The sequence below is a fragment of the Suricata suricatta genome, chromosome 7 (assembly GCF_006229205.1).
Source record: "Suricata suricatta isolate VVHF042 chromosome 7, meerkat_22Aug2017_6uvM2_HiC, whole genome shotgun sequence".
NCBI classification, from domain to species: domain Eukaryota; kingdom Metazoa; phylum Chordata; class Mammalia; order Carnivora; family Herpestidae; genus Suricata; species Suricata suricatta.
The window spans coordinates 124818396-124828614 of record NC_043706.1 but is presented as its reverse complement, the minus strand read 5'-3'; the positions used below and the strand labels follow the sequence as shown (position 1 = coordinate 124828614).

Below are 10219 nucleotides of genomic sequence, written 5' to 3'. Positions count from 1 at the left end.
GGAACTGGGTTCCTGGACGCGTTCCTTCAATGTGCTAGGCACTTCTCTGCATATCTACAGCATCAGGCCAAACAAAGAGAAGAATACTATATAAATAAAGATGATCATATTTTTGAAAGAGGAAGTGTTATTCTAAGGGATAGTTCTGCTGCTTTTCTTCCCCCTCAACGCCTGAGCTTCTGTCTCCACCCTCACATGCACTGCCGTCTTGCCAGAGCCCCCACTTCACTGAAATGACTGTCAAGAGTACCCTACAGTCCTTAGCTGTCCTCATCCTTTGTGGAATTTAATTGTTGTCCCTTCCCCTCCCCGAAATGCTGTTCATATTCTGCAACCCTGACTTCATGCCCATCTCTCCAACTGATCTTCTAACCACCCTTCACCAGCTCCTTCTCCTCTGCCCATCCATCAAATACTGACACTCTATAGGGTAGGTTTTTTGGTCTTCTTACCCTTGACCCTGGCTTCTCTCCCTGGGTCCTGGTTTCTAATGGTTTCATTTATCATATGGAGTTTTAAGAGGCTGAAAACTCCAAAAAAAAAATATCTTCAGTCCACTTCATTCTGTCAATTGGATATTCAGACATGTCCAAATCTGAATTCATCACCTGTTTCCCTGACACACCTTTCTAATGACAATAATTGATCTTTCCAGATTGGTTATTCTGATCTGGACACTGGTCTTTGCTAAGAGGAGTTACTTGATATCCTGATACTATCCTCGGGCTCTCCATTCTTAGGATCATTCCATCCATCTCTAGAGTGAAGCTATAGTGATCTTTCAAAATGTGACTTTCTCCTGATTGAAATCCATCCACTGCTCTCAAGGTGATGAAGTGTTCTCAAAATGGAGCTCTAATTCCTTGTGATGCATGATGAGGCTTCTAGGATCTGGTTCTGCAAGCATCTCTTGCTCTTCCACTTTGCAGTGAGCTAAGTCCACGACCCAAATGCACTGTGCTCATTCGCTGTCCCCTCTAGACCCTTCCGCTTTGCTGATTCTCCTCCCTGTGATGCTCCTTCCTCCACTCTTTATCTGACCCATACTTACTTATTCTTTATAAATTAGCATGGAAATGATCTTCCCCACCAAATCCTCCATGATTACCTCCCAAAGCCAGGTAGGTGCTCTACCTTAGGTCTCCATGGATACCTCTACGTTATAAGTATTTCACTACTTGTCTCACCTACAATAAACTTTTTGGGTTAGAAGCAATGTCATACTCTTTGCTGTATTCCTAGTTCTTAAAATGGTGCCTGGCCTAAACCAAGAGTCCTGTAAAACCTACTGAGTGAATAAATACATGAACGAATGAAATACCTCAGGTTAGTATTTCCCAAAGCACATTTACTAAAATTCTCTGTGCAGTAAGGGTTGTCTGACCTTGGACACTCCTAATTCACCTAAGTAGAGTAAAATCGATGTGAAGTTCTGTGATAAAGGAAGTTTCGGCTTTGTCTAACACAGTGCTCCCAAATTACCCACTGTGCCCTCTTCTACACAATATCCACCGACATCCTTTGTGTTAAATAAATAAGGGTGCCCAGACTGAATATGCACAAGCTGTACTGGCATGTTTGACACAGGGCCAACCTGTCTGCAGAGGAGTGTAAGGGAGATAGAAGAGAAGATGAAGTCAAAGGGGAAAAAGGAAGTCAGAACATGAGAGGCCTGACAAGTCACCGTAAAAACTTCAGCCTTTACTCCGCATGAGATGGAAAACCATTAGTGGGCTTTACTCAGAGGAGTTACTTGATCTGAATTATATTTTAGCAAATACTTGACTACTTTGTTGAGAAGAGATTGGCAGAGTAGAGGAGGAAGTAGGAAATCCAGTGAGGAGGCCATTGCAGTCAGCAAGACAAGAGATGATGGTGGCTTAAAACTAGTTAGTAGCAATGGGGTTAGTGGAAAGCAGTCAAATTTATGAAATTCTTCAAACCTAAAAAAAAGTTGAAAAAATGGAAAGGGAATACCCAGTGTGCCACCCAACACCTACAATTGTTAGAATTTTGCTTTATTTGCTTTATCATGTATTTAGCCATCTAGCCGGCCATCAAGCCATCCATCAAATGGGTACGTATTTTGAAGGAGAAGTTTATTATGGTGACTCCAAGCTTTGGAGTTTTTATTTTATATTTTTAAATTTTTTTAATGTTTATTTATTATTGAGACAGAAACACAGCATGAATGGAGGAGGGGCAGAGAGAGAGGGAGACACAGAATCTGAAGCAGGCTCCAGGCTCTGAGCTGTCATGTCAGCACAGCGTCCGATGTGGGGCTTGAACCCACAAACCATGAGATATGAGCTGAGCCAAAGTCGGAGGCTCAACCAAATGAGCCACCCAGGAGCCCTTGGAGTTTTTAAAATTGAGATATAATGCATAAGATTGACTCCAAAGATTTTAACCAAACACTAATGAGTAATTACCAGTAATAAGGTGGGAAAGTATGGTAAAGCACAGGGAAATGGTAGAGATCAGGAGCTCCATTTTGTATGTTAGTCTGAGATATCCACTGAACAGCCAAGTGAACATAATGAAGTCTAGAGTATAGAGAGAGGTCAAGGCCAGAGATATACATGTGTAAGTTACCAATAACAGTGATTCATCAAGGCAGTAATTCTCAATTAGAGGATCTAGGTCAATAAGCGCCTACATCATTAGATGTACAATGACAGCTATCATTTTAAGGGGATCAAGAAGGGTCAAATTGACTGACATGGGATCTATCCAAACCAGGGGCAGAGACATATCCATTCAGTGTCTCAGACGGACCTCATACTCTAATATGGTATGTACCAGGGCAAAATAGATAGAATCTATGACATTATCTGCTTTTAATTGTTTTAATGGCAAAAAAAGTAATGGCATGAGGGAAAAGACCTTATCTTAGTCATTTCTATTACATACTAGGCTAGCACATATCCCACCTGGAGCCCAGTAAATATTTGAATAAATGCATAAATCATTTAAAATAATTAATGAGTTGAGTAAAATCATTAAAAATAAACCTACACATGTGAGAAGTCATGTCCAATGTTAGGATGTTATTTTAATGTCTTCAATGTATAACTTTATATGGTATTTTATTGCCTAATTTTAATAAATTCATTACTTAATGTAGAATAGGACATATAAATCCTCAGACCAAATATCTCATGTACAATAAAAAGTATTCTCTGACAATATATGTTTCTGTCCACGAAAGGTGAAAACAATAGTAATTACAAATATTGCTAAGCACTAGTAAAATGTGCCCATGTTGGTGTATGCTTTTGAAAAGCAGAACAGTTACATAATCCCACTTCCTTGACAACAAAATCAATAAACATGAAAAAGGGACCACAGTAATTCTTAATGCACACCTTATTCCATGTCGAATTTATAGTTCTCAAGCTTTCTGAAATTTTTTCTCTTTCATGTAAGCTCAGACTTTTATCTGAAAGCATTTCCAGCTGAGTTCTATTCAGCCATTTGAGTTTTTCAGCTTGTACATCCATCTCCTGGGTTAAGTCCTAAAGGAGTAGAAGAGAGTTGTCTTAAGAAAGTTGTCATACTGAGGAAAAGTCCAACTACTGTATCAGAAGTCTCTCTGGGAAATATTCTTATAAATGTGGATTTCTAATTTTTTTCTTAGAAAATAAACTTATAAAAGCCTAAACTTATATTAACAAACTCTTTTTTAAGTTATTTTGAGAGTGGGGAGCGGGGAGGGGGAAACAGAAAGAGGGAGAGAAAGAAAGGATCCCAAGCAGGCTCTGTACTAATAGCGCAGAGCCTGATACAGGGTTTGAACTCATAAACCGGAGATCATGCCCTGAGCTGAAACTAAGAGGCAGACACTTAACCAACTGAGTCACCAGGAGCTCCTGAACGTATATACTTATATTAACAAACTGTAACTGATACAGGAATGAACACAAACTTTCAGTGTGCATTTGCATGCACTTGTGCTTCAGCCCCCCTCTACCCCCATCTCATGAGAGGTCATATTATATCATATTTACATTGATAGTTAAACATTCTGTTCTTAGATAATGAAAACAATGTCTTTTCTAATCAAAGGCAAAAAAAAAAAGAAAAAAGAAAAAGAAACAATAGGAACACTTTATGCATTCATCTCTACCTTATCTCTACCTGCTCTAGTACACTGTCCCACTCTCTGTGACAGCCCACAAACTGTGTACAAAAATCAAATGTGCCAAGAAAACTACTGAAATTTTGAGATAAAACAGGAACAATCTTGCTAGATATTTGTCTAACAAGAAGAAAAGTTAGTAATTGTTTGCCACATATTTTTCATCATATTAAAAGTTTCTTTCCCAAAATGCCTCAATCATACTCCTTAAGCAAAATCTTTCATTCAATTAGGGGCCATCCTTTTAGGCATACTTTGATGCATGCATATGTGTGCTTCAACATGCACAATTTCTTTTTTCTTTAATCTTTTTTTTTTAATGTCTATTTATCGTTAAGAAAGACAGAGATAGAGGTTGAGCGGGGGAGGGGCTGAGAGAGAAGGAGACACAGAATGAAGCAGGCCCCAGGCTCTCAGCTGTGAGCACAGCTGAGCAGGGCTCAAACTTATGAACCACAAGATTATGACCTAAGCTGAAGTCAGACGTTCAACTGACTGAGCTACCCAGGCGCCCCTAACAATTTCTTCCTTTTAATAAAAATATGAGTTTATTCTGTAATAAGTATTTCCATTCTTAACACAAATATATAAAAAATATAGACATAAAAAAGTATGGCTATTTGGATATATTTATACATATATTCATCTTTACGTATTTTTACATATTTTATGCATATAGAATTATAAACAATTCTTGATAGTTGTGGATCAATAAAGGACATTTGATTAATACAGTCATGATGCAAAGCCTGTAGTATGCTGTGGTGAGTTCTTCCTAAGTCACTTAGAGTTTTCTTGAAAAACTCAATTTTAAAGACAGAAATCAGTAACTATATTCTAGATCTTACAGCAAAGAACTATACTTCACAGTATTATTATATTCAAAAATGTAGATGTCTGCTGAAAATAACCTAAAAATCTTCGGTCTCATACTGAGATCACATGACATCACTTTTCTATGAGTGAAACCTTACCTCTGCAAGAACAAAATTATAGCTGCTCTTTAAAAAATTCCTCTAAAGTTCACCACATTTACCACAAAGTACAAAGTTTCTTACGCTTTTCTTCTTCAGGCATGCAATCTCTTTTTTTTTTAGCGTAAATGTTCATGCATCAAAAAGCACTGGCAAATATAGACAAATAAACCACTTACTGTTAGTTCTTGCAGGTTTTCTACCAACTCAGTGGTTGATCTCTTTTGCACAGCATTCTCGGCCTTTGTCAGCCAACAGATAATCTCATCTAGTCTTTTTCTGTACTCCGTCACCTGCTTACTTTCTCCTTTTAGCCTAAAAGAGTACATTATAAAAAACATTGACAAAAATTATTCAATTAGTCAGAACACTATATATTTGCTTTGGACATCCCGACTAAATACACCACCCATAAAAATGTCCCTAATAAAATAATTTTTAACATATATTTTTAAATGAGCATCAATAGTGATGTGCATATTATCCAATACCAAAGATTACTTGATAGTACGGAAGTAAAAATTTTTCTTCATTAAATTCAGAAACAGTGAAACAAAATGTTATCTTCTTTCATCATTAAAAATTCTAAGGAAGTTTAATACAAAGGATATTTTTTTAAAGCTAGAGGCCACTGTACAACATAATAGAAGCTTAAAAAAAAAGAAAGAAAAATGTCTTTATCTCAAAAAGTAAGGAAAAACACATAATTCTCTTTCAGTCGTCCATGAGATAAAAAGTCATCATTTTATGACATAGCATTCACATTAGGTGGCAACTATTACCCTATTCATAGGAAAGAAAGAATAAGAAAGCAAGATACTGAGAATGGAAAATTTTTACAAGTATTAGGACAGATAAGAAAAAATGAAAATTTGGTTACTTGTTAAAATAAGTATTATATTTGAATATAGCACAAAGTTATAAAAAGAGATCTAGAAAAAACAAAGCAAAAGTTTTAAGGGATATAAGGAAACAAATAGTCATATGAATATAAAAAAGGAACTGCCTTAATTAGATCTTTAAAATGTTATAAGAATAACATTTATAAGTATATAAACCATCTGTCAGAAGATGAGAATATGACTAGAATTCATGATGAACAAGATTATGTATTTTTCAGAGAGGGTTTCAAAGCTATTTACAGCTTGTTGGTGGTATCATTATTTTTATTGTTGTGGCTATTAGCTGCAAGTTTAAAAGTTAAATGCAATTTTTTAAATAAATTGCATTGTGTTATCTCTAACAAAATTTTACATTTTTTATGGCTATGACTTTTTCTTTTCAATCACAAAAAAGTAACATATGATGTACTATATAAATATAATCAAATGCTAAATAACTACTTGCATATTTAACAGAGAGTCAGTAATATTTGAAGGAGAGTGTTATAATGTTTAAAAAATAATGAAAATCACTACACAATCACAAGTTTTCATTTTTAAGTATCCATCAGAAGAGAACACTGCCTCAAAATTTAAATAAATAAATAAATCCAGCAATAGTATTAATTGTTAAAGACTGACAATACCAAGACAGGTAATTTACCCTCTTTATCAGAGTAACTAACTTAAATAACAACTTTATAAACACTCAAACACTATTAGAAACCTTGGATTTTAAAAAAAAGTTAAAGAGCAGCAGAATACACATTCTTTTCAATACACATGGAACATTCTCTGGAACACATCACATACTAGGTCACAAATCAGCCCTCAACAAGTACAAAAAGACGGAGATCATACCATGCATATTTCCAGATCACAATGCTATAAAACTTGAATTCAACCACAAGAAGAATGTGAAGCCCCCTAAAAGGCATGGAGGTTAAAGAACATCCCACTAAAGAACAAATGGGTTAACCAGGAAATTAAAGAAGAAATAAGACAATATATAGAAGAAATGCAAATGAAAAGAGGTCAGTCCAAAACCTTTAGAATGCAGGAAAGGCAGTCCTAAGAGGGAAATATATTGCAATTCAGGCTTATCTCAAGCAGCAAGAAAGGTCACAAACACATGACCTAACCTTACACATAATGGAGTAGAAATGGAACAGTAAATAAAGTCTAAAGCCAGAAGAAGGAAAATAATAAAGATTAGAGCAAAACTAAACGATAAAGAAACGACAACAAAAACAAAAACAGTAGAATAGATCAATAAAACTAATAGCTGGCTCTTTGAAAGACAACAAAATTGATAACCCCTGACCAGACTTCTCAAAAATAGAAAGGACCCAAATAGATAAAATTACAAATGAAAGAGGAGAGGTTTCCAAAGGAGGAGCCAAGATGGCGGTGAGGAAGGGAGCTCTGTAAACTTCCTCTGACCAATCTATCAAACTGAGAAGGACATTACTCTCATCTGCAAGAGTGGAAGGAGAAAATACAGACTCCAGAAAGAAGACAACCTCCAAGATACCTGAGTGAGTGAGTGCGAACTGTGGAGATTAGAAAACGGGCTAGCCCGAGACGGGCAGGGGAGGTGGGAGCCCCCACCCAACATGGGGCAAGCGCATGGAGCCCAAGAGACAAAGGGAAGAGGCAGAGAGACTGAACACGCTCAGAGTACTGTCTCTGGAGAAGACATAAAGAACGCTTAACCACGCTTAGAGAGAGAAACTCACTCCATAGATAACTGCTGGATAGCCCAAAACCCAACCCAGGTGGTGCAAGGGAAAGAACAGCTTCCAGCCCTGCGCCATCTCGGCGGGGAGAAAGTGGCCGTGGTGGCAGCGGCGCCAGGGGCGTTCACTTCAAACTCGGTTTTGGGAGTGGGAGCACGCACCTCATTTCCATGGCGCTTCTCGCCCCCCAGCATTGGCCGTGCGAATCCCGAATCTTGGGTGCCAACAGGAAAAAAACAGCCCCCACCCCAATGCGATCTCAGCAGGGAGTTGGCAGCAGTGGAAGCCTGGGAACACACACAGGCTGTAGGAGCTCCCAGCTCATTTCCGGCAGCGCCCGCGCCTCGGGCAACAGCTGCACAAAGCCATGAGAAACTCATTCCTCCCCCAACTTGGGGGTTGGGAATACACAGGTGTGTTTAAAAAACATCTCATAAAATTAATCACAAGGGTTGAAAAGCATCAAAGAAGCAACTGAGACAATTACTAGGCACTTTGAAAATAGGGGTGATGAGTTAAAATAGGCTATAGATGAGGTGAATAACAAAATAAGGCAGACACCTCAAAGATTGACGATGAAGAGAGAAGAATAGGGGAATTAGAAGATATAGCAAAAGAGGAGGCTGAAAAAAAGAGAGAGAAAGTAATCCAGGAAGAGGAAAGGAGAATTCGAGACCTGAATGATACAATCAAACGGAACAACATACATATCATAGGAATCCCTGAAGAGGAAGACAGAGAGAAAGGTCCTGAAGGGATACTAGACCAAATTATAACTGAGAATTTTCCAAATCTGGGAAAAGAAATAGACATTCAAATTCAGGAGGCACAAAGAACCCCCATAAGAAGGAATTTGAATCAGCCTTCAGCACGACATATCATAGTGAAACTGGAAAAATTTAAAGATAAAGAGAGAATTCTGAAAGCAGCTAGGGAGAAAAGGGCCCTCACATTCAAAGGGAAACCTATCAGAGTGGTTACAGACCTATCTAATGAAACTTGGCAGGCCAGGAAGGAATGGCAGGAAATCTTCAATGTGATGAACAGAAAAAACATGCAGCCAAGAATCCTTTATCCAGCAAGTCTGTCATTCAAAATAGAAGAGATCAAAGTGTTCCCAAATAAACAAAAATTGAGAAAATTCATGACCACCAAACCAGCCCTACAAGAAATCCTAAGAGGGACACTATGAGGGAAATGTTGCAAAGAATACAAGGTGCCAGAGACACCACTTAAACATGAATTCTAGGGAGAAAACAATGACTCAAAACCCACAGTTTTCAATAATAACACTGAATGTAAATGGACTGAATGTTCCAACCAAACAACACAGGGTAGCAGAATGGATAAAAAAAAACAAAACCCATCTATTTGCTGTCTACAAGAGACTCAGTTTTGAATGGAAGACAGCTTCAGGTTTAAAGTAAAGGGATGAAGAAATATCTATCATGTGACTGGAAGCAAAAAAAAAAAGCTGGAGTAGCCATACTTATAGCAGGAAAACTGGACTTTAAAGTAAAGGCAGGAATAAGAGATGAAAACGGACATTTTATAATAATTGCAGGGTCTCTCCATCAGGAAGAGCTAACAAATATAAATATCTATGAACCAAATTCAGGAGTGCCCATATACATAAAACAATTAATCACAGAAAGAAACAATCTTATTGACAAGAATGTGCTAATTGCAGGGGACTTTAATACTCCACTGACAGCAATGGATAGATCAACCAGACAGAAAATCACTAAGGAAGCAATGGACCTGAACGACACATTGGAACAGATGGAACTGATAGATATATTTAGAACTCTGCATCCTGAAGAGAGGAAATTCACCTTCTTTTCAAGTGTACATGGCACATTCTCCAAAATAGATCACATACTGGGGCATAAAGCAGCCCTCCATAAGTATAAACAAATAGAGATCATACCATGCACACTTTCAGACCACAATGCTATGAAACTTGAAATGAACCACAGGAAAAAGTCTGGAAAACCTCCAAAAATGTGGAGTTTAAAAACCACCCTACTAAAGGATGATTGGGTTAATCAGGCAATTAGAGAGGAAATTAAAAAATATATGGAAACCAATGAAAATGAAAATACAACAATCCAAAATCTCTGGGACGCAGCAAAGGCAGTCCTAAGAGGAAAGTATATGGCAATCCAGGCCAATCTCAATAAGCTAGAAAAAGCGCAAATTCATAATCTAACAGAGCACCTACTGGAACTAGAAGGGAAGCAGCAAGAGCACCCAAAACCCAGTAGAGGAAAAGAAATAATAAAGATCAGGGCAGAAATAAACAGTATAGAATCCAAAAGAACAGTCAAGCAGATCAATGAAACCAAGAGTTCTTTGGTTCTTTGAAAAAATAAACAAACTAAACAAAATCAATAAACCTCTAGCCAGGCTCCTCAGAAAGAAAAGAGAGAGTACCCAGATAGACAAAATCATGAATGAGAAAGGATCTATTACAACCAATCC

At 37.5% G+C, this 10219-nt stretch overlaps 1 protein-coding gene across 1 annotated transcript in view; it reads right to left on the bottom strand.

Moving 5' to 3' along the window:
- Positions 1-10219, bottom strand: part of UTRN (utrophin) — a 507319-nt gene that overhangs the window by 256449 nt on the left and 240651 nt on the right. Inside the window, exons 44-46 of the mRNA XM_029943246.1 lie at positions 5295-5430; positions 3369-3518; positions 6-54 (exon numbers count right to left, since the gene is read on the bottom strand). Coding sequence (XP_029799106.1) covers positions 6-54; positions 3369-3518; positions 5295-5430 — 335 coding nt within the window. The remainder of the gene's footprint in view (positions 1-5; positions 55-3368; positions 3519-5294; positions 5431-10219) is intronic.